General features: G+C 41.8%; 1 protein-coding gene across 2 annotated transcripts in view; it reads right to left on the bottom strand.

Annotated features, from left to right (window-relative positions):
- Window positions 1-319: 319 nt before the first annotated feature.
- The window catches only part of Smim14 (small integral membrane protein 14), a 40,950-nt gene continuing 16,646 nt past the window's right edge, over window positions 320-24,623 (bottom strand). For both annotated transcript variants that reach the window (XM_048364308.1, XM_048364309.1), the window contains exons 2-5: window positions 23,111-23,215; window positions 15,413-15,461; window positions 4,259-4,401; window positions 320-977 (exon numbers count right to left, since the gene is read on the bottom strand). In XM_048364308.1, coding sequence (XP_048220265.1) covers window positions 945-977; window positions 4,259-4,401; window positions 15,413-15,461; window positions 23,111-23,185 — 300 coding nt within the window. In that variant the 5' untranslated portion in view covers window positions 23,186-23,215 and the 3' untranslated portion in view covers window positions 320-944. The remainder of the gene's footprint in view (window positions 978-4,258; window positions 4,402-15,412; window positions 15,462-23,110; window positions 23,216-24,623) is intronic.

Here is a 24,623-nt window from a genome sequence, read left to right as displayed (position 1 = left end):
ATTTTTTTGTTAAACATAAGGAGAGCAACAGAAGGCTCAAAGATTTTCTTCAAATAATGTGAAAAGTCATTCAAACCTAAGTAACTCAGAAGTTTCCAATATAGATGTAAAATGGTTCCATTCTAAAGAAGGAAGTGTTAGAACAGATCTGCCTGAGAGGTACTCATTTTTTAAAAAATGATAGCTTAAAATATTACTGGAGAGATTATACCTGGCCAAAGCAGAAAGAGTGACCTTGTCCTCATTTCAGGAACCTCCTAAGGTTAGTCTTCAGTGGCTTCCAAGCATCATGTAATGGACTGTAAGTCAACCACCATACTGATGAAATCATGTTTATTTATTCTGAACATCAGACATTTTTATTAGTAGAAAATTAGTAAACAACCATTTTTCTTCCATCCTCCTATTCTAGCCACTTAATGAGTGACCCAGATTCCAGCTAGAGCTTGTAAAATGCTCTAAGAGCTGCCACCCACAAATCACCTTGTATCAAGGCAAATGTAAATGCTATGTGGTTTCTAATTATCTTCCATAATCCCAAATCAACGTTACTTTATAAATACCTTCTGAAAAAATTTAAACCTATCAAAACTCTCTAAATATTTAAATGTAAAATCTCAAATTTCCTTCAATCATGTCAAAAATCACCACAAAAAATACAATCACAATTACAAACAGAATGAATGGAATGTTTAAATTTAGGACAACCAAAAAAGCCCCATGTAACTTTTTTTTAATATAATTATTTACTCAAATATACTGTAAATAGGAATGGTGAAAACACAGGAAGCAAAAGTTTGCAAGTGAAGTTTCTAGAAGCTCATGAAAACAATACCATCCCAAATTGCAGGTGCAAAAGGAAAACAGTTCTAATGGGGTTAAGAGTACTCTGGTGGTCTCGTTCATTTGGTCGTGCAAATTGTTTTGCTTCCCACATCACAAAATTAGTCCACAGGAGGAGCTGGTGGATCTTGTCCCTGGCATTAAGAAAAAGAAAGAGAGAGACCTCAAGTCAATCTAACATATAAAAGAACTGGGCAGAAATTCCACTCCTTCAAATTTATACTTATTTGGATTTTTCATATATATATGTCCCCAGTTCAGGGGCTTGAACTATGGGCCTGCGCACTGGTCCCTCAGCACCACTTCCAGTTTTCTGTTCAATGACTGGGGATAAGAGTCTCATGGACTTTCCTGCCCAGGCTGGCTTTGAACCACAATCCTCAGATCTTAGCCTCCTCAGTAGCTAGGATTACAGGCGTGAGCCACTGGTGCCCAGCTTTTATATGTTCTTATGTAGGGATCACTAAGTGAACAATGGTTTTGCAATGTTTGTTTCATTGCATCCTGTGGTAAAGAAGAAAAGAGAAATTGTGTAACAGTGATGTGACTGGCTCCACCAGCTATTAACAGTTCCATTCCTTTGGCTGAGGTGACTAGTATAGTGAAGAGCACATAGAGTGCCGCCTGGGTCTGTTTGTTTTTCTCTCTCTCCCTCCCTCCCTCCCTCCCTCCTTTCTTGCTTGCTTTGTTGGTTGTGGGGCTGGAACTCAGGGCTCAAGGCTAGTGGCTCCAACACTTTGAACCACAGCTCCACTTCCATTTTTTAAGTGGTTATTTGAAGATAAGGGTCTCTCAGAGACTTTTCTGACTGGGCTCTTTGAACTGCGATCCTCAGATCTCGGCCTCCTACCTAACTAGGATTTCAGAGTACAAGTGTGAGTCACTGGTGCCTGACTTGGGTCTGCTTCTCAAGATAGAAAAGTCGATGAGGAGCTTGGCGCCAGTGGCTCACACCATAACACAAGCTGCTCAGGAGACTGAGAGCTGAAGATTGCTGTTTGAAGCCTGCCCAGACAGCAAAGTCTGAGACTCTTATCTCCAATGAACCACCAGAAAACTGGAAGTGGCTCAAAGTGGTAGAAGACTAACTAGCCTTGAGATCAAAAGCTAAGGACAGCGCCCAGGCCCTAAGTTCAAGCACCATGACCAACAAAAAGGGAGGAAGGCAGGGAAGGAGGAAAGGAGGCAGTCAAGAAGGGAGGGAGGGAGGCAGGGAGGCAGGGAGGCAGGGAGGGAGGAAGGGAGGGAGGGAGGGAGGGAGGGAGGCAGGGAGGGAGGGAGGGAGGCAGGGAGGGAGGGAGGGAGGGAGGAAGGGAGGGAGGGAGGAAGGGAGGGCAGGTCAATGAGGAAGCATATGGTCCCAGCAACTTCTAGCAACCATTCTATGGCCACAGTGAGGAAGTTGCTCTTTGATAGAAAAGCAAATAAAGCTCTACACAAAATATAAGAAAGCAGAGAAAGAAACACTATTATCAAGACAATACATACGCTATTTTATGAATACTCTCTGCTCCAAGAAAAGCCAAAAGTACTTTACATGTCGGGGTGCTTGCTTTTCTTTCATCTTTCCTCCTTCCTTTTTCTTTCTTTCCTTCCTCTTTCCCTTTCATATATATGCATTATATATACTAATATATAATGCATTCAAACACACACATTCATGCACACCAATACTGAGGCTAGAATTTAGGGCTTCTTGCTCTTCTTGTGGTTTGGGGCTTAAACTGGGGGCTTGGGCACTGTGCCTGACCTTTTGTGCTCTACCACTGTGAACTACAGTAATATTTCCAGCTTTCTGGTAGCTAACTAAAGATAAGAGTCTCACAGACTCTGGGCTGGGCTGGCTTTGAACCACAAGCCTACTGAGCAGCTAGGGTTACAGGCATGAGCCATTAAAGCCTGGCTTGTTCAGCTTTTTTGATCTTTTGGACATAGCTAGGCACTGTACAATTTGAGCCACACCTCCACTTCTGGCAAGTGCTAGTGGCTCACTCCTGTAATCCTAGTTACTCAAGAGACTGAGATCAGATGATCACAGCTCAAAGCCAATTTGGGCAAACTTGAAAGACTCTTGTTTCCAGTTAACCAAAAAAACAAAACTAAACTAAATTCGAAGTGGAGTCTATGGCTCCACTAACCTTGAGAGCACTATAGCCTTGAGCAAAAAGTGTCCAGGCCCTGAGTTTAGGCTCTAGGATTGGCACCAAAAATTTTTTCTCACATTTATGTTTCTTTTCTTTTTTGCCAGTCATGGGGCTTGAACTCAGGGCCTGGGCACTGTCCCAGAGCTTCTTTTGCACAAGGCTAGCACTCTACCACTTGAGCCACAGCGCCACTTCCAGCTTTTTCTGTTTATGTGGTGCTGAGGAACTAAACTGGGGCTTCCTGCATGCTAGGAAAGCACTCTACCACTAAGCCACATTCCCAGCCCACATAAGTGTTTCTTATATATCCTTTTGCTAGCTCAGCTGATTTGGTGTGATGTGATGTAGAACTAGAAAATGTATCTGAGAGAACTTAACTGGGATTTAACCAGTTGGGTTCAGAGTACAATATTCCCTGGCTAGGCTAGAGTAATTGTAGGACATGTGAACTGGTACTAGTAAGAGTGGTTAGGAGGCTGAAAGCCTGAGAGCCAAAAGATCCAAACTATGAAAGAGAGACAACTGCACAGTGGAGAACTATGATTTGATCAGTATTGTTATGCTTTTTTGTGTGTGTGCCAGTCCTGATGCTTGAACTCAGGGGCCTGGGACCTATCCCTGAGTGTTTCTGCTCAAGACTAGTACTCTAACACTTGAGTCGCAGCTCCATTTCCAGCTTTTTGATAGTTAATTGGAGATAAGAGTCTCACAGACTTCTGCCCAGGTTGGCTTTGAACCTAAGTTCTCAGATCATAGCCTCCTGAGTAGCTAGGATTACAAACGTGAGCCACCAACACCAAGCTGTGCTGTAGATTTTAAGGTGGATCACTTTTTTTGTATTTTTCATATGAGGAATACATTTATTTGAAAGTCAGTTTTGAACTTTTGGTCTGTGCTATTATTTCCTGTTTAGTTCCACTGAAGAACCATTTGGTTTTGGTTTTTGTTGCCAGTCCTGGGGCGTGGACTTAGGGCCTGAGCACTGTCCCCGGCTTCTTTTTGCTCAAGGCTAGCACTCTGCCACTTGAGCCACAGCGCCACTTCTGGCTGTTTTCTATATATGTGGTGCTGAGGAATTGAACCCAGGGTTTCATGTATACGAGGCGAGCACTTTACTACTAGGCCATATTCCCAGCCCCCACAAAGGACCATTTGGGACTGCAAGGACTAAACAGGATGAATTTCCTCTGAGTTAAATCTTATTTTTCTAATTTATAGATAATGAATAAGATGCACTCAGCCCACATGGCTTTCTAAGCCATAACACTTACATTATGCGGACTAGTTGGCTTGCCAGGTAGGTTGGATCCTCTTAGGTTAGGTGGTCTCAGTAGGAACAAGATCACTGCAATAACCATCCAGGCCATCAGGATCATGGTAACACTGATGCCATTGTCACCAGAAGGCCCTGGTACTAAAGACAACAAAAATGTATTTGTTACAAATTGCAGCCTGATCATAACACTATGAAATCAATGTAAAGATTGTAATGGTTATATGCCAGCTTCGAAGTTATTTTAAATTTTAAAAACTGCTAATAATTAAAAGAATGAAGTAATATGTATTAAATTTCCTTTTCCTTCAGTAAGAAATTCTCTGTGAGATACTGGTACTCAGCTCTACTTTTGTTTTTAAAAACAGCTGAGGAGCTGGGAATATGGCCTGGTGGTAGAGTGCCTGCCTTGCATACATAAAGCCCTGGGTTCGAGTCCTCAGCACCACATAGAAAAAGCCAGAAGTAGCACTGTGGCTCAAGTGGTAGAATGCTAGCCATGAGCAAAAGAAGGTCAGGGACAGTGCCCAGGCCCTGAGTTCAAGCCTCAGGACCAGCAAAAAAAAAACAAAACAAAACAAAAAAACAGAAACAACAACAACAACAAAAAACCTGTATTCTGAAAGAGGCGGGTTAAGAGGGAAAAAACTGGGAGAAAATAAGGGAGGGGGTGATACTGTTCAAAAGGAAATATACTCATTATCTCACATGCAATTATAGCCTCTCTCTCTCTGTGTGTATATAACCTTCACAATATTTTTAAAATAACCTTAATTTAACATGTGCATTACAGAAAACATATGAAAACAAAGTGCAAAGTATTACTGCTACAAGCAGTTCAGTTGGACATGACTGTCTAGATCATCCATGTATATACACCAATCCCTTTTAGGTAACTGAGATCACATGGTATGTGTCATGCTTTTCCAAGTGTTATGAACTCAATTCAAAATCCCAAAGCTACATGAATATTTTGATAACCAAGAATAAACTATACTAACTCAGTCTGTTTGGTAAAAAATTATTGCAATTCTGCTTCTCTTAGGGATAAAAATTTCACCGAAGACAAAAACAGCAACAGGCTTCTAGACAAGTATTGGCAGTTACAATTAAAATACTGCATTTCCTTTACAATAATTAAAAAAAATAAGCTGTATTCTTGTCATGCCAGTAGCTCTGTAATGCTAGCTACTGAGGAAGCTGAGATCTGAGGATGGAGGTTCAAAGCCAGCCAGAGCAGGAAAATCTGAGACTCCTGCAAGACAGAAGTAGAAGAGTTGGGCTAGGAATGTGGCTGAGTGGTAGTGTTTGCCTTGCATACATGAAGCCCTAGGTTCAATTCCTCAGTTCTACATACACAGAAAAAGCTGGAAGTGGCACTGTGGCTAGAGTGATAGAGTGCTAGCTAGCCTTGAGCAAAAACTCAAGTGTCCAGGCCCTGAGTTCAAGCCCCAGTACTGGTACACACAAGCTCATTTTATTTATATATATATATATATATGTGTGTGTGTGTGTGTGTGTATATGTATATATACAGTATGTTTTGCTTATGCATTTAATCACTGTTTACAAGCAAATATGTGATAGTTTAAAGGGAAAAAATATTTATAATGACACTGCTAGTGGGATACATAGAAGAGGAAAGAGTTGAAAGGGAAGCAGGCCCTGGGCAATGCCGATATAAACTTATATAGATTTTCAGTGGGAAAGCAGAAATAGAAAGCACTGTGCTGGCTTGGCAGTAGAATGCTGTCCAGCAAACTTGAGACCTTGAGTTCAAACCCCAGGACTGCAAAGCAGCAAAAGAAAAAGACAAACAAAAAGCTAGTTATAGCTGGGTGCTGGTAGCTTATGTCTGTAATTCTAGCTACTCAGGAGGCTAAGATCAGAGGATTGCAGTTTGAAGCCAGCCTGAATAGGAAAGTCTGTGAGACTCTTATCTCCAATTAACCACAGAAAACCAGAGTAGAACTGTGGCTCAAAGTGATATAGAGTGTTAGCTTTGAACAAAAGAGCCCACAGAACAAGAAAAAAAAAAAGCTAGTTATAAACAATCATTTAAAAAACATATTAAAGGGCTGGGGATATAGCCTAGTGGCAAGAGTGCCTGCCTCGGATACACGAGGCCCTAGGTTCGATTCCCCAGCACCACATATACAGAAAATGGCTAGAAGCGGCGCTGTGGCTCAAGTGGCAGAGTGCTAGCCTTGAGCAAAAAGAAGCCAGGGACAGTGCTCAGGCCCTGAGTCCAAGCCTCAGGACTGGCCAAAAAAAAAAAAAAACATATTAAAAAGAAAAACAACAAAACAACAGTGAAAGTGGACATTTACCAGTAGGCTTTATCCCTCTAATTTTGGTTAATCACATTATTCTTGATAGAGTTTTCCCATCGGAGCCAATTTACCAAAATCAACAATAGAGCTGATCTCCTTAACACTCTTTTTTTCTTTCCAGGACTGTGTGGCAACCTGGGGCTTGAAACTCTGAGTCTGGGCACTGTCCCAGAGATCCTTTTTGCTCAAGGCTAGCACTCTACCACTTGAGCCAGAGTGCCACTTCAGGCTTTTTCTGGTAGCTAACTGGAGGTAAGAGTCTCACAGCCTTTCCTGCCCAGGCTGTCTTCCAACCATGATTCTCAGATCCCAGCCTCCTGAGTAGCTAGGATTATATATATGTATGAGCTGTCAGCACCTGGCATCATAACACTCTTTATGGAGAGAAAGCAAAATTATTCTATATACTTTTCAAGGTAACAAATCTAGACACATCAGAAAGTAAAATTTAGTTCAATATAAAGAAATGTGCAACAATTAGATTTGTTAACAGTGGAGCTGCAACCACATGATATAATAAACCCTATATTCAATTACATGATCTCAACTACCTGCAACACATCAGAGCAAGCACAAAGGGTACAAAAGGTACAAATGTAAGTGAGCCCTTCCCTTGACCAAGTTCAAAGTCTAAAGCCAATGTTAGCAAGCAACTGGCACAAGGCCAGGGCCTTCCAGGATGACTAGGCATTTACTAGCCAAAAAACTAGTGTTAAGGGGTGGAGGAGGGATGGGAGAAAAAGAGCAAGGTGTCAGTGGCTCATGGTTGTAATACTAGCTACTCAGGAGGCTAAGATCTGAGTATGTGAGTTCAAAGCCAGCTCAGGCAGAAAAGTGTGTGAGACTCAATTCCAATTGATCAAAAACTACAAGACTGAAGGTGTAGTTCAAGCGGTAGAAGGACCTAATGAAAGAGTGAGGCCCAAAGTCAATCCCTGGTACTGGCATGCATAAAGGAAGAAGCCAGTTACTTGCAGCTCTCGCCTGTAATCCTAGTTACTCAGGAGACTGACATCTGAGGATGGCTGGTTGAAGCCAACCTGTACAGAAAAGTCCATGAGACTCTTATCTCCAATTAACCACATTTGACATTTGAGGAACCCAGTTCAAAGCTAGCCCTGGAGGAACTTTTTTTGTGTGTGGCAGTCCTGGGGCTTGAACTCAGGGCCTGGGCACTGTCCTTGACCTCTTTTTGCTGAAGGCTAGCACGCTACCACTTGAGCCACAGCTCCACTTCTGGCTTTTTCTGTTTATGTGGTACTAAGGAACCAAATTCAGGGCTTCATGTATGCTAGACAAGTGCTCTACCACTGAGCCACATTTCCAGCCTAAGGGTACTAGAAAAAAGGGTCAAGGACAGTGGACAGTGCCTACACCCTAAGTTCAAGCCCCAGGACTGCCACACCCGCCCAAAAAATCAGCCATGCACCAAAGGCGTCTGTAATTCTAGCTAATCAGGAGGCTGAGACCCAAGGATCACTGTTCCAAACCAGCCTGGGCAGAAAGTCAGTCAGACTCATCTATAATCACTGAAGTCCATGACCAGCCAGGGCTACAATAGTGAAACCATAACAAACAAAAAAAGATGACTACTAGCATGCCTTAGAACCAGGGCCCAATCCCCAACACCACAATAAACAAACAATTCTATGAAGCCTAAAGGTATATTTCATGTTTACACCACTGCAGAAATTTATCTAATTAGCGTACCAATAGATCCAAATGAATACTGACATCTCTTATCTGTTTCATTATTTATGCTTTTTAAAAATTACTTATTTATTGTCAAAGTGATGTACAGAGGGGTTACAGTTTCATACATTAGACCATGGGTATATTTCCTGTATTTATGCTTTTTTAAGATTGAAATTATTATTAGAATTACTAAACTTACTATGAAGTTAAGGTGATTTTCTAGTCATTACAATGTTGCAGTAAATATTGACATAAGAGTCTATTCCAAGGGTCAGAATAAACTTTGTGCTGTTTTCTGGTGTTTTTTGTTGTTGCTGTTGTTGTTGTTGTTGTTGTTTTGCCGTTCCTGGGGCTTGAACTCAGGGCCTGACCACTGTCCCTGGCTCCTTTCTGCTCAAGGCTAGCACTCTACCACTTGAGCCACAGCACCACATCTAGCTTTTTGTTTTGTTGTTGTTGTTTTTTGCCAGTCCTGGGCCTTGGACTCAGGGCCTGAGCACTGTCCCTGGCTTCTTTTTGCTCAAGGCTAGCACTCTGCCACTTGAGTCACAGCGCCACTTCTGGCCATTTTCTGTATATGTGGTGCTGGGGAATCGAACCCAGGGCTTCAATTATACGAGGCAAGCACTCTTGCCACTAGGCCATATCCCCAGCCCCCACTTCCAGCTTTTTCTGTACATTTGGTGCTGAGGAATGGAACCCAGGGCTTCATGCATGCTAGGCAAGCACTCTACTACTAGGCCACATTCCCAGCTACCATTTTCTGTTTTATCTCCTGGTGCTAGAGATAAAACACAGGGTCCTGTGCATGATAAGCACACTCATCTCTGCGATGCACTTTCATCTCCTAAACTATGTTGACCTACACATATCTTTTTTTTTTTCCTTTTAGTACTAGGGCTTGAAGTCAGGGTGTCATGTTATGATCTGGCTCTTTCACTCAAGGCTGGTGCTTTACCACTTGAACCATACATATCCACATCAGGCTTTTTTTTTTAACTGGAGAATTGGAGAAAAAACTCAAACTTCTCTGCCTCAGGTAGTTAAAACTGTAATCCTCAGATCTTAGCCACCAAAGGAGCTGGGATTACAGGAATGAGCCACATTCTTCCATGTATGTTTATCCAAAAGAAGTTTTTTTTTTTTTTTGAATTTTATTTTTTTTATTAATTGGACATAAATTTTTTTACAAGGTGATGTGCAAAGAGGGTGAGGGTGCAGTTACATAGTAGGGCAGTGTGTACATTTCTTATGATATCTTACAACCTCAAAAGAAGTTTAAATCATACATTTGCTAGAGATGGAAAACTAAGGGGAATAGGGGGCTAGGAAACCAAACATTTTAAACAGAGAAAGGTCACATAGCGGTGATTACAATAAAAACATAAAGAAAGCAAGAGAATAAGAATGGGCTGGGTGTGGTGGTACAACCCTGTAATCCTAGATACTTGTGAGGCAAAGGTAAAAGGATCATGATTCAAAGTTAGTCCTGGGTAAAAATACAAGACCCTATGCACAAAATAAAATATATGGGGCTGTGGGTATGCTCAAGTATAGTTATTTTAATTATAATAAAGTATGTAAGTCCCATAATCATTACATTTTTATTTTTTTCTTAAACAACAACACATGCATTTAAATATAAAGAGATATAAAATACATCTTTCACTAGAAACTGGTGGCTCACACCTCTCATCCTAACTACTAAGGAGGCTAGATGATTACAGTTCAAAGACAGCCCAAGCAGGAAAGTCCAGTAGACTTTTGTCTCCAATTAACCTCCAGGAAACTGAAGTGGCCCTGGGGTTCAAAGTAGTAAAGTGGTAGCCTTGAGCAAAAGAGCTCAGAGATAGCACCTAGGCCGGAGTTCACGCCCCATGACCAACAAAAAAATAAAATAAAATAAGCTGGGTGCAGGTGCCTCATGCCCATCAGGAGGCTGGGTTCTGAGGATCAGGGTTCAAAGCCAGCCTGGGCAGGAAAGTCCATGAGACTTAACTAACCATCAGAACACCAGAAGTGGCACTGTGGCTCAAGTAGTAGAGCACTAGTCTTGAGCTGAAGAGCTCGGGGCAGTGCCCAGGCGCAGAGTTCAGGCCCCATGACTGACAAAAATAAATAAATAATAAAATGCATCTTATTTCTTAAAAGTACTTTAATATATATTGGGAAAAAAATATTAAAATAGCATCACCCAGAGCAATCTGCTCCAATCATTTTACAAAAACACAGGATAGGGGCTGGGGATATGGCCTAGTGGCAAGAGTGCTTGCCCTGTACACATGAGGCCCTGGGTTCGATTTCCCAGCACCACATATACAGAAAATGGCCAGAAGTGGCGCTGTGGCTCAAGTGGCAGAGGGCTAGCCTTGAGCAAAAAGAAGCCAGGGACAGTGTTCAGGCCCTGAGCCCAAGCCCCAGGACTGGCCAAAAAAACAAAACAAAACACAGGATAGATAGTGTGAGCCAGGTGCTAGTGGCTCATGCCTATAATCCTAGCTACTCAGGAGGCTGCGATTTGAAGACCAGAGTTCAAAGCTAAACCAGGCAGACACATCTGAGAGACTCATCTCCAATTAAGCAGGAAATAGCTAATTTGAACTAGCAAAAGCTGGAAGCAGAGGTATGTCTCAAATGATATAGTCAGCCTTGAGCAAAAACAGTCAACCAAGAGCTTAAGGCCGAGTTCAAGCCCCAATATTGCAACACACACACACACACACACACACACACTCACACGCACACGCACACGCACACGCACAGGGGCTGGGAATGTGGCCTAGTGGTAGAGTGCTTACCTGGCAATTCCTCAGCACCATATAAACAGAAAAGGCCAGAAGTGGCACTGTGGCTCAAGTGGTAGAGTGCTAGCCTTGAGCAAAAAGAAACCAGGAACAGTGCTAGGCCCTGAGTTCAAGCCCAGGACTGGCCAGAAAGGACAAAGTTAACATTTCAAAAAATAAATAAAATCATAGCTTTCAAAAGGCATCTTCACCAATGTTTACAGATCTCTGGAGGGGGAATCAACTTGCCAATATAGCTAAATGAATAATCAATTTCTAAGACTCACTTTTCTATTTAGGGTAAAGACGTGACATTTCACCTATAAGAGTAAGTATATAAGAGTTTTAGGTGTGGATGGCTAAAGAGTCACAAATACCACAAAGTAATAAATACTTGTTTTCCCATGTAGAGTTCAATAAGATAATTTTCAACTGGAAAAGCAGGTTTCAGCTTTACCCTCAGAGGCAAATACTTGACCTGCACAAGCAGATGGATGATTGCTACTGGAGAAGCAGCATAAAGCTGGAGTGAGGAAGCACCATCATCCTTCACTTCCATGAGCACAATTCCCCAGTGCCATAATGGGCTTCATGCTGACAGTTTCTACTTCAGGCAAGGCACTGTACTAGCAACTACTTCTCCAATTTACTGTACCTATAGAAGTTGAGGGAACACCCAGATCACTCATTTAAAAAATGTAATAAAGGGGCTGGGAATGTAGCTTAGTGGTAGAGTGCTTGCGTAACATGCATGAAGCCCTGGGTTCCATTCCTCACTACCACATAAACAGAAAAAGCCCGAAGTGGTGCTGTGGCTCAAGAGGTAGAGTGCTAGCCTTGAGCATAAAGAAGCCAGGGACAGTGCTCAGGCCCTGAGTCCAAGCCCCAGGACTGGCAAAAAAATAAAATAAAGGAATAAGTCAAGAGTCTTAATAGGGCTGGGAATATGGCCTAGTAACAAGAGTGCTTGCCTCCTACACATGAAGCTCTAGGTTCGATTCCCCAGCACCACATATATGGAAAACGGCCAGAAGGGGCGCTGTGGCTCAGGTGGCAGAGTGCTAGCCTTGAGCGGGAAGAAGCCAGGGACACATGAAGCTCTAGGTTCGATTCCCCAGCACCACATATATGGAAAACGGCCAGAAGGGGCGCTGTGGCTCAGGTGGCAGAGTGCTAGCCTTGAGCGGGAAGAAGCTCAGGCCCTGAGTCCAAGGCCCAGGACTGGCCAAAAAAAAAGAGTCTTAATAATGCTACTGTGTCTTGTTTTAAATTCAAATACATAATAAAGGAGAGCTTAGCATCTAAGATATAGGTCAGTGGTAGAGCACTTGCTTGTTATGTGTGAGACCCCAGGTATAATCTCCAACAACAGTAAATAAATAAGATTGCAATTTGGTAATGTGTCAAAAGTCCTTAAATGGCCAGAAGCTGGTGGATCAGGCCTATCATCCTAGCTACTCAAGGGATTGAGATGTGAAGATCTCAGTTTGAGGCTAATCTGGGAAGGAAAGTCCATGACTATTATTTCCAATTAACCATCAAACAAAACCAGAAATGGAGCTGTAGCTCAAGTGGTAGAGCACTAGTCTTCAGCAAAAAGCTCACAACAGCACCCAGACCCTGAATTCAAGCCCCAGGACCAGCAACAATAACAACAACAAAAGTCCTTTAAAGGTATGGAAGAAATTTCAGAACATGGCATTTTCAAAATATTCCTCTTTCACATTTGCGCTGAGGAAAATTAAGAAATAGCAAATTAGGGGATGGGAATGTGGCTTAGTGGTAGAGTGCTTGCCTAGCATGCATGAAGCCCTGGGTTCAGTTCCTCAGCACCACATAAACAGAAAAGGCTGAAGTGGTGCCATGGCTCAACAGGTAGAGTGCTAGCCTTGAGCAAAAAGAAGTCAAGGACAGTGCTCAGGTCCTGAGTTCAAGCCCCAGGATTGGCAAAAAAGAATAGAAAAGAAAAGAAATAGCAGGTTGGGTTGGACGTGGTACCACACACCTGTAATCTCATCTACTTGGCAGGCAAAGAAGGCACTGGTAGGGGCATCTCAGTCTGCTATCCTCATGAAAGAAAATTTAGAGAAGATATTTTACTAAAGCAAAAAAGGACTGAAGGTACGGCTCAAGTGATGTAGAATACCTGCCTAGCAAGTTTAATGCTCTGAGTTCAAACACAAGAATAGAAGAAAGAAGGAAGGAGGAAAGAAGAAAGGAAGGAGCAAGGATGGAAGGGAAGGAGAGAGAAAAAGCAGGGAGTTGAAAAAGGAAGAAAAAGGAGGAAACAAAAACAAACTTCCTGTATACTGCACCCCCATGAACACACATACACACATTTTTCTCCCTAAGAACAGGATATATATTCTTTTTTTTTTTTTTTTTTTTTTGGCCAGTCCTAGGCCATGAACTCAGGGCCTGAGCACTGTCCCTGGCTTCTTTTTTGCTCAAGGCTAGCACTTGAGCCACAGCGCCACTTCTGGCCATTTTCTGTATATGTGGTGCTGAGGAATAGAACCCAGGGCCTCATGTATACGAGGCAAGCACTCTTGCCACTAGGCCATATTCCCAGCCCCCAGGATATATATTCTTTACTAGAGACAACTCTAGCCTCTTCTTAGCCTAGAAACAGCACCAGGGAACTCTGTAAACCAGCCATCCTCTGTAAATCTCATGCCATAGATACTTTGAGCCTCAAAACTCAGGGACAGTACCTAGGCCCTGGGTTCAAGCTCCAGAACCAACAGACACTCCCACACATATACATAGTGCACTATGGCTCATGCCTGTAATCCTAGCTACTCAGGAGGCTGAGATCTGAGGATCACAGTTCAAAGCCAGCCCAGGCAAGAAAAGGTCATAAGACTTTTATCTCCAATTAACCACCGGGAAACTGGAAGAGGCCCTGTGGCTCAAAGTAGTAGAGCACTAGCTTTGAGAAAAAGGGCTTAGGGACAGCACCCAGGCCCTGAGTTCAAGTCCCATGATGGACAAAAAAAAAGTGTACTTTTTTGCTAGGCAACAAGAGTTCTGTCACTGTTCACATAGTTCTTTGGGTGGTACTGCAGTTCAAACTTGTTAGGCTGGCTCAAAACAGCTGAGAAACACCTCCAGCCCAGTTTTTTATTATTTTAAAGATAAGAGTCCCACTTTCTATCCAGGCTGCTTTGCTGAGTCAACAGGATCAAAGGTCACTATATTCAGCTTTCCTCAGTGGAGACAGTCTTTGAAATTTTTCCCCAGGAAGGCCTGATCTCAGTCTTCTGGATTAGTTACCATTTGGTTTTGGTTTTCTGGGACAGAACAAGTTTTTCATTTTTTTTTCTTTTTTTGCTGGTCTAGTGGTTTGAACTGAGGGCCTGGGTGCTGTCCTTGAGCTTCTTGGGTGCAAGTTTAGTGCTCTACCACCTCTGAGCCACAGTGCCACTGCCAGCCTTTTCTGAACAGTTTATTGGGGTATGGCTTCCAGCAGCAATCTCCAGATCTGAGCCTCCTGAGAAAAAAGTATTGCAGGAACAGTGTGAACACTAGTCATTTTTTATTTATTTTATAATTTTGTCAGTCATGGGGCTTGAACTCTGGGCCTGGGTGCTGTCCCTGAGCTGAAATTTTCAGCTCAAGTCTAGTGCTTTACCATTTGAGCCACAGCACCATTGCAGGTTTTCTGAGTGGTTTCTGCCCAGGCTGACTTTGAACTGTGAGCCTCAGATATCAGCCTCTTGAGTAGCTAGGATTACAGGTGTGAGCCAGAAGTACCTGGCTTTATTCATTTTTCTGTCAGTCATGGGGCATGAACTCAGGGCCTGGGCACTGTTCCTGACCTTCTTTTGCTCAAGGCTCGCACTCTACCACTTGAGCCACAGTGCCACTTCTGGCTTTTTCTGTTTATGTGGTACTGAGGAATAGAACCCAGGGCTTCATGCATGCTAGTCAAGCATTCTACCACTAAGCCACATTCACAGTTCCTGATAGTTCACTGGAGAGAAAAGTCTCACAGACATTCCTGATCCCGCTGGCTTTGAACTGTGATCTCCAGATCTTAGCTTCCTGAGTAACTATTATTACAGGCATAAGCCACCAGTACCTGGATGGTCATCTTTTAATGGTTTGGAATTTCTCCTCTCTCTCCTTATTAATTCATTCATTAGCTTATTCATTATTAGGGTAGCACTGAGGTTTGAACTCAAGGCCTCATGGTTGTTTGGCAGGCATTTAACCAGCTGAACAATACTCCCAGCCCAAGACAGAGTCTTGATATGTAGCACAGGATGGCCTGGACTTTGTGATCCTCTTCCACACACTACAGGTACTCCCCAATTTTTCCTTCACCTTGATACTTACATTCCTGAAGACATTCTGTGTCTGTGCAGTAGGACTGGGATTGCCGCAACTGAAGTGAAGGAAAAAAATAAAAGTTACCTTTGGGTTTAAGCAGAATTAACAGCAATCATTATAAAGGGTTTTTTTGGCTGAAGAGGTTGGTCAGGGCAGGGGCAGAATGTGTGCTTAACAATTGCATGGGGCCCTAATAAAAATCGGAGGACAGGTGCTGGTGGCGCACATCTGTAATTCTATATAATACAGAGACTAAGATCTGAGGATTTCAGTTCAAAGCCTGCCTAGACAGGCAAGTTCATGAGACTTCTCCAATTAACCACCAAAAACCCAAAAGACCTGCTTGCAAAAAAGAAAGGAAAAAAAAAAAAAAAACCTCAGGGTCAGTCCCTCGGCCCTGAGTTCAAGTCCCAAGACTGGAACCAAAAATAAACAAACATGGGGCTGGGAATATGGCCTAGTAGTAGAGTGCATGCCTTGCCTTGCATATATGAAAGCCTTGGGTTTGATTCCTCAGCACTACATATACAGAAAAAGCCAGAAGTGAGTGGCAATGTGGCTCAAGTGGTAGAGTGCTAGCACTGAGCAAAAAGAATCCAGGAACAGTGCTCAGGCCCTGAGTTCAAGCCCCAGGACTGGCAAAAAAAAAAGAGTTGGAGGAAGAAAATCTAAAATTCCAAGACAAGCCTGAGCTACACAGCAAGTTCCAGGCTAGCCTGGGCTACAAAGAGAAATTCTACATCTGGTGCTAGTAGCTCACACCTGTAATATTAGCTACTTAGGAGACTGACATATGAAGATTGCAGTTCAAACCCAGCTGGGGCAGGAAAGTTTGTGAGACTCTCATCTCTAATTAACCACTAGAAAACTTCTTTCTGGTCATATTTAGTTCTAACTGACTAGTACCACAAAATAATTTCCTAAAACAAAAACGATTTAAGCTTCATGGCTACAAACAATCAGGTTAGAGGCAATTTTAAATATTTCTATAACTTGTTTTTAAAGCCAGGCACCAGTGGCTCATGCCTGTAATCCTAGCTACTCAGGAGATTGAGATCTGAGGATTGCAGTTCAAAGCCAGCCCAGGCAGGAAAAGCCCTGCCTGAGACTCCAATTATTAACCACAAAAAGCTGGAAGTGGAGATATACAGATCAAGTGGTAGGTTACTAGCCTTGAACAACAATAACCAAAAAAAGCTCAGCAACAGCACCCAGACCCTTAGTTCAAGAACCAGGCCCCCCACAAAAAAGAAAACAAAACATTTTTAATTTTTTTTAGTGCTGGTACTGCATTTGAACTCAGGGCTTGAGCTTAACTTTTACTCTCAAGGCTGGTGTTCTACTACTTGAGTCATACCTCCACATCCAGTCTTTTGCTGGTTGGTTAGAGATGAGAATCTCGGATTCGTCTGCCCAGGTTCACTTTGAACCAAGATGCTCAGCTCTCAGCTTCCTGAGCATGAGCCACTGGTGCCAAGCCTTTTTCTTTTTTTCCCCCCCATTCCTGGGGCTTGAACTCAGGGCCTGGGTGCTGTCCCTGAGCTTCTTTGTGCTCACAGCCAGTGCTCTATCACTTGGACTATACCACTTCTCTCACACACTTTCTTGCCAGTTCTGGCTTGGAACAGGGATTCTCAGATCTCAGCCTCCTGAGTAGCTAGGATTACAGGCGTGAGGCACGTGTGCCCAGCTGGTGCCAATCCTTTTTTAAAACATTTGAAATGTTATAACACTAACAGAATGGGCTATCTCTGCTAAATGATGTGGAAGTACATCAACTACTTCAGACTTTTTCATATACTTTCCCCAACTCTACAAAATGCCTTCTGAATTTCAGTATAATAGTAACTATTATTCTTTTGCTGTCCCTGGGGCTTAAACTCTGGGCCTAAGTGCTGTCTCTGTCTCCTTTTTGTGCAAGGCTAGTGCTCTACCAGTTGAGCCATAGTGACACTTCCAGCTTTTTCTGTGATTAATTGGATATAAGAATCTCACTGACGGGGCTGGGAATGTGGCTCCGTGGTAGGGTGCTTGCCTAGCATGCATGAAGCCTTGGGTTCGATTCCTCAGTACCAGAAAAGGCTAGAAGAAGCACTGTGGCTCAAAGTGGTGGAGTGCTAGCCATGAGCAAAAGAAGCTCAGGTACAGTGCCCAGGCCCTGAGTTCAAGACACAAAAAAAAAAAAAAAAAAAAAAAGAATCTCACTGACTTCACTGACTTTCTGGCATGTGCTGGCTTTGAACCATGATCCTCAGCACTCAGGCTCCTGAGTAGCTAGGATTACAGGCATGAGCCACTGGTGCCCGGCTTATTTTATTGTTATTATTTTATTGAACCAAGTATTACATGAAGTTTATAGCTATTCAAGAGGTCACAAAAGAGAGATCATATTCGTGACTTAGGGCTACATACACACTTAAGGCTAATAAACTTAATGTAAACTCTTATAATACATACGAAAATAGCAGTAAAATGATATGGGTAAGGAGAGGGCAACAGAAAAAGTAGATGCTAACAATTTAATATTTGTATAGTACATCAAGCTTTCCTAATCTACATATTCACATATTATATACATTTTTTTCCTGTGGTGTTGAAGATGGAATCTAGAGCCCTATACATGCTAGGCAAGTGGTCTACCACTGAGCTACAAATCCAACTTGCATTACTGGAAGAAAGTGTAGGCTGGTAACTGGTGGCTAATGCCTATAATTCTAGCTACTCAGGAAGGTGAGATTTGAGGACTGCAGTTCAAAGCCAGCCCAGGAAGACTCTTACCTTGAATGACCAGAAAGCCAGAAATGGAATTGTGGCTCAACAGGCAGAGTGCTAGGCTTAAGCAAAAGAAGCTTAGGAGCAGTGCCCAAGCCTTGAGTTCAAGCCCTAGGACCAGCACCAAAAAAAAAAAAAAAAAAGAAAGAAAAAAAGAAAAAGAAAAAGGAAGTGCAGGGTTATGAATAGAGCTCAATGGTGGAGCTCTTCTCCAGCTTGAGAGGCCCTGAGTTTATCCCTAGAGCTTCACAACAAAGAAGAAAAGGGGCTGGGGATATGGCCTAGTGGCAAGAGTGCTTGCCTCGTGTACATGAGGCCCTGGGTTCAATTCCCCAGCACCACATATACAGAAAATGGTCAGAAGTGGCGCTGTGGCTCAAGTGGCAGAGTGCTAGCCTTGAGCAAAAAGAAGCCAGGGACAGTGCTCAGGCCCTGAGTCCAAGCCCAGGACTGGCCAAAAAAAAAAAAAAAAAACAAAGAAGAAAAGACAAAATCCAAAAACTGTAACAATATGAAAAAGAAACTTGACTCTGATTTGCTAAAGTGACATGAAAACAAAAATACTCAAGTTGTAGGAATATCTTAGCTTGGGCTGTCCTTGCAACAATGCAAGGTTCCAAGCTAGCCTGACCCTAAGACTTTGGTGATCTCAAGACTTTGAGCAGACGTCATCTGGTCTGACATGAAATTGATGGGTCTTGCTGGTTATTTTAGAGATGGAGTCTCACAGATTTTTTTTCCATCCAAGCTGCCCTCAAATAGCAATCCTCCAGATTTCAGCCATCAGAATAACCAGGATTACAGCCTAATCTTACTTTGCAGGGGCGGGGGGGGGGGGAGTTTGCACATGTAGGTCTTGGGGCTTGAACTCAGGGTTTAGGAGCTGTCCCTGAACTTGTGCTCAAGGCTAGCACTCTACCACTTGAGCAACAGTTCGACTTCTGGATTTTTGGTGGTTAGAGTCCCAGGGGCTTTCCTGTCTGGGCTGACTCTGAGCTACAATCCTCAGATCTCAGCCTACTGAGTAACTAGGATTATAGGCATTGAGCCACTGGCTCCTTGCTTTCATCTTTCTCTTAATGTATTAACTTTTTTTCTTCTTTTTAGCTTATACTAGAGGCTGAACCCATGGCTTTGTATACATGCATTACAAATACTAGCATTTGAGCCATGGTCTCAACTAATGTATTGTTCTTTTTTAAAGAACATATTCATTTACTATTTACATAATAAACGTTTTCAAACAATTTAAAATATACCTATCAACTTAAGCAATTAAAAAAAAATAAAAGCCCTCATGTTCAACATAAAAAAAAAAAAAAACCATGTTGGCTGGGTAGCGGCTATGAGGAAACTTTAGCTACACATTTTTCCCCCCAGGGAAAGACCAATGGGTCTTACTTGACTTATTTAGATATAGTAGACATCACTCACAATTTGTAGGGTCTCTAGGCCTATAAGGAAGACTCTGATCGTGAGTCTACCAAACTCTGGCAAATTAAAGACTCAGAAGTTTCAGGGTCAGGAATGTGGTTCCCATCTGTAATCCAAACTATTTGGGAGGCAGAGACAAAAGATCTCAGTCTGAGGCCAGCAAAAGCAAAAGCTAAAAGCAAAAAACACACTTAAAAGGAAAAGATGGGGCTGCAAGTGTGACTGGAGTGGAAGAGCCTCATAACCATTAAATCCTTAGTTTAATCCCCAATAATGCCAGAAAATACAGAAGTTTTAGTTACACTGTTTAGATTAAGAGCTAAAATATACAGCTCAGCAAGTTTAAAGAAATGAGAAAAAAAGAGGATTATCTGTACATTCTAAATCTTAGCTTACAAGAGAAAAAAAACACAAGCGCAATTCATGCTCACATTTCTAAATCTATCCGTGTTTCTGTATTCCATCTTGGCCATTGGAATGCTTATCAATGAAAAAAACTCTATCACCCCAGTCAAAGAGAATAGTATCAAGACAAAGTAGTTATAAGTGAGAGAAAAACATAACTGATTCTGCAATTATTTCAATGGAACTAGAACAAACTAGCCATTTAACAAAATCAATACCAGGAAGCCAACCAAGTATGTTTAGTTAGGGTGGGGGGAGTTTTTTGTGGGGGGGAATAGGAGAAGGGAGCACACTAATGGAGGAGAGAAAGGTGTACAAATACTGTCATTACATTTAGTGTACATTAGATAAAAGTTGAACTATGTAACTTGAGGGTATAGGATAGGGAAAGGGAGAACAATGGAAGGAGTGACACTGATCAAGATCTACATTGTACTCCAAAATCTGATTTGTGGGATTGAAATCCCTTTGTACAACTCCTTAAAATAAAAAGTTTTAAAGAAAAGGTCTCTCCAGCCTTTTTTCATGGATATAAGCCAGGCAAGTAGTTTTTTAAGGAAATATCTGATTCTTCCATCTTCATTTTCTAAAAAAACACAAGACCAGCTAAAAGACAAAAGAATGTTTCATAATTAGATTGGGGGTCAGTAGTGGCATTACAGTGTTCCACTACTACTTCTCTAAAATTCCATATTTATCAATGGGCAGATTCTCATACTTAAAGCAAAATTATGTGGAACATGACAAAGAAATCTGATCGTAGTTTTGTTTTTGAAGTATGGAGAACCCATTTCTTTGCATATGTTAAGCAAGAGTTCTAACACTCAGGCCATGTTGTCAGACTGAAAGGGACTCATAGCATATCTGTTCTTATATACCTCTTTGAGTCCTTTTAGACAATACTTACCAAGAATTAAAGCCTTAAAGAATTAGATTAGGAAAGAAAAATGTTCATGATTTGAGATAACATCTCCATTTTTTAAATGGTGCTAAATATTCCTAAACAGAAGCATACATGCACCTGGCAAAATACAATTGCATTAAGAATAATCCAATACTTGTGGTGCAATTCAATGATAGAATTACACCACAGGAAAGAGACATGCCAAGAGAGGGAGTAAAGCTTTGTCACGAGCACCTCAAAATGGACAACCCTTGCATTGCAGTCTATCAGCCTTGAACTTGAATATGGTTACAATATACAACTTTAAGCACTCCTATCACAAAACATAGTCATTAGCTTTACATGCCATATTGCAAACAGGCAATAAAATTAATGAAAAACAAGTTCATATTGTTTGGCCTAACACTTATATATACCATAATGAGACAGTAATAAAAAGAAATTTGAAAGCTGGGTGTCAGTGTCTCTCACCTGTAATCCTAGTTACTCAGGAGGCTGAGATCTAAGGCTCTTAGTTCAAAGCTTATCTGGACAAAGAAGTCCCTGGGACTCATATTTCTAACCACCAAAAAGACAGAAGTGGAGCTTTCACTTAAGTGGTAGAGTGTTAGCCTTGAGAACAAAAGCTCAGGGACAGGGGCCTGGGCCCTGAGTTCCAACCCCAGGATCAACACACACACACATACACATACACACATACACATACACACACACACACACAGATATGCACACGCACACAGAGTAGAAAAATGTATGATGCTATTTTACTTTATTTTTTGTCACTCATGCAGCTTGAACTCAGGGCCTGAATAAGTTCAAGGCTGGCAATCTACCACTTTTGAGCCACAGCACCACTTCCTGTTTTCTAGTGGTTATTTGGAGGTAAGACTCTCATAGACTTTCCTGCCTGGGCTAACTCCAAATCACAATCCTTAGATCTCAGCCTCCTGAGTAAGCAAAGATTATAGTTATAAGCCACCAGTGCCCAGTCACGATGCTATTTTTAAATATAATAATAATACAAAAGACAAACAGTAATCCTAATTTAGAACTGCACCTCTGGGAACATACATCACAGCTGAATTGTTTGAACTCTAGGCCTGGGTTCTGTTCCTTAAGTGTTTTCTGCTCAAGACTATAGGGCTCTATCACTCAAGCTACACTTCTACACTTTCAGTATTTTGGTGGCTAAAGATAGGATTTCCTGGGATGCCTTTAAACCTAGATGTTCAGATCTCAGCTTCCTGAGTAGCTAAGATTATAGGTATGAGCCACTGGTACCCCACAAACATAAACTTGAGGGCCTGGGAATTCAGCTTCATGGTAAAGGGTAGGCTTAGCATACATGAAGCCATATGTTTGATCCCCATCACTACAAAAAAAAGTATTGGTAATAATGTTCACATTTCTCCTATAATAAGAAGCACGCTGTATAATTTAAAACACTCTCATATAGGAACTCAAACGAAGTCTGAAAAAAAAACCTTCTAATTCAAATCCTACTTTAATTGAGTGAAGGAGATGATCCAAACATGATAATCAAAAGTCTACCTGTTGGCTGGAAATGTGGCCAGGTAGTAGAGTGCTTGCTTAGCATGCATAAATTTAGCACTGGGTTCAACTCCTCTGTACCACAAACAGAAAAAAAAAGCTGGAAGTGGCACTGTGGCTCAAATGGTAGAGTGCTAGCCTCGAGCAAAAAAAGGTTAGGGACAATGCCCAGGCCCTGAGTTCAAGCCACAGGACTGGCAAAAAAAAAAAAAAATCTACCTGTCAAATAATACTTTTATTTGGAAATACTTTATATAGAGCTTCTTAGTGTCATGTTACATGTTTGAAAAAGACTGAACCATTATCATAACAGGAATTATGAATTCAGCAGCTCAACAGGCAAACAAGCCCACAACTATTTATACCAATGCAGAACAGAAAACACTATACATGAATGTGTCACCTACCTATGATGAAAAATTCATCAACATAAATCTACATAAATTAAGATAGTAATATAGTCTCATCTCTAATCAGAAAATTGGTGGCAAACATTTTCACCATTATGCCTTAATCTACTGTGGAATTCTATACAATATTGTTTAGTGACTACTGAAAACTTTCCAATAGCTAATATTCTCACAAAAACAGGACAGAATACAAATCAGTTCTGAATAGGACTGTCCTATTCATCTCACCAGATTGATCAGCCTTCTCATCGCATGTTCATGAGAGCAAACACATTCACAGGGATCGAATCCACCTTCTGCCATGATTACCCAGCTTGATTTTACTTGACTAATCTAGAAGGAAGGAAAAAAACAGTGTAAGTATAATATTTAGGTATTCTTTTCAGCTATAAAAAATAATGTATTACATCATCTCATAATGGTCTTATTAAACATATAGTTTAATGGTTCTACTAAACTTATAGTTAATAATGACCTAAATCTATGAATTTACTATTAATTCCCTATTAATTACAACTTTGTCATATGAATGATGAATCTATAAAAGTGACTGGCTATTCATCAGTCCAGTATTCCCTAAAAGCAGAAGTTTTTGGATACTCTGCCTATGATGCTACAGGCTATTCAGTTTACTTAGCATGTGTGTGCGTGCGCGTGCTGGTACTGAGACTTGAGCTCTTGCTTAATTTTGCTCAAGGTAGGTGCTCTACAACTTGAGTCACACCTCTATTTCCAGCTTTTTACTGGTAAGAGATGAGTCTCTGAGATTTATCTGCCTGCCCTAGCTTCAAACTGTAATCCTTATGGGCTGGGGATATGGCCTAGTGGCAAGAGTGCCTGCCTCATATACATGAGGCCCTGGGTTCGATTCCCCAGCACCACATATACAGAAAATGGCCAGAAGTGGCGCTGTGGCTCAAGTGGCAGAATGCTAGCCTTGAGCAAAAAGAAGCCAGGGACAGTGCTCAGGCCCTGAGTCCAAGCCCCAGGACTGGCAAAAAAAAAAAAAAAACTGTAATCCTTAGAACTCAGCCTTCTGAGTAGCTAAGTGTGAACCACTGGCATTTAGCACCAATTTAGTTCCCTTTTTTTTTCCTTTGTTCTCTGACCTTTATTTTTTCTTTTCTTTTTTTTTGGCTTGGACTCAGGGCCTGAGCACTGTCCCTGGCTTCTTTTTGCTCAAGGCTAGCACTCTGCCACTTGAGCCACAGCACCACTTCTAGCCATTTTCTATATATGTGGTGCTGAGGAATTGAACCTAGAGCATCATGTATACGTGGCAAGCACTCTTGCCACTAGACCATATCCCCAGCCCTGACCTTTATTATTTTCAAAGTACAAGAATAAGAGAACAAGGTAAGAACACTGAAAGCTGCAAGAGAAGAATGCCAAGTTCTTTACATAGGCAAACTCATCATAATTTCATCAAGCCTCTGAGAGGAAATAACTGCCAATTAAGATAGTTACATCCCGCAAAGAGATCTTTAGTTTCTATAATCAAACTTTTACTTGATAAGAAAGCTGAGAGAGGCTGGAAATATGGGCTAGTGGCAAGAGTGCTTGCCTCGTATAATGAAGCCCTGGGTTCGATTCCTCAGCACCACATATATAAAAAACAGCCAGATATGGCACTGTGGCTCAAGTGGCAGTGCTAGCCTTGAGCAAAAAGAAGACAGGGACACTGCTCAGGCCCTGAGTTTAAGGCCCAGGACTGGCAAAAAAGAAAAGAAAAGAAAAAAGA

This window comes from Perognathus longimembris, chromosome 16, assembly GCF_023159225.1.
Source record: "Perognathus longimembris pacificus isolate PPM17 chromosome 16, ASM2315922v1, whole genome shotgun sequence".
NCBI lineage: Eukaryota > Metazoa > Chordata > Mammalia > Rodentia > Heteromyidae > Perognathus > Perognathus longimembris.
This window is presented reverse-complemented; position numbering and strand designations above follow the sequence as displayed.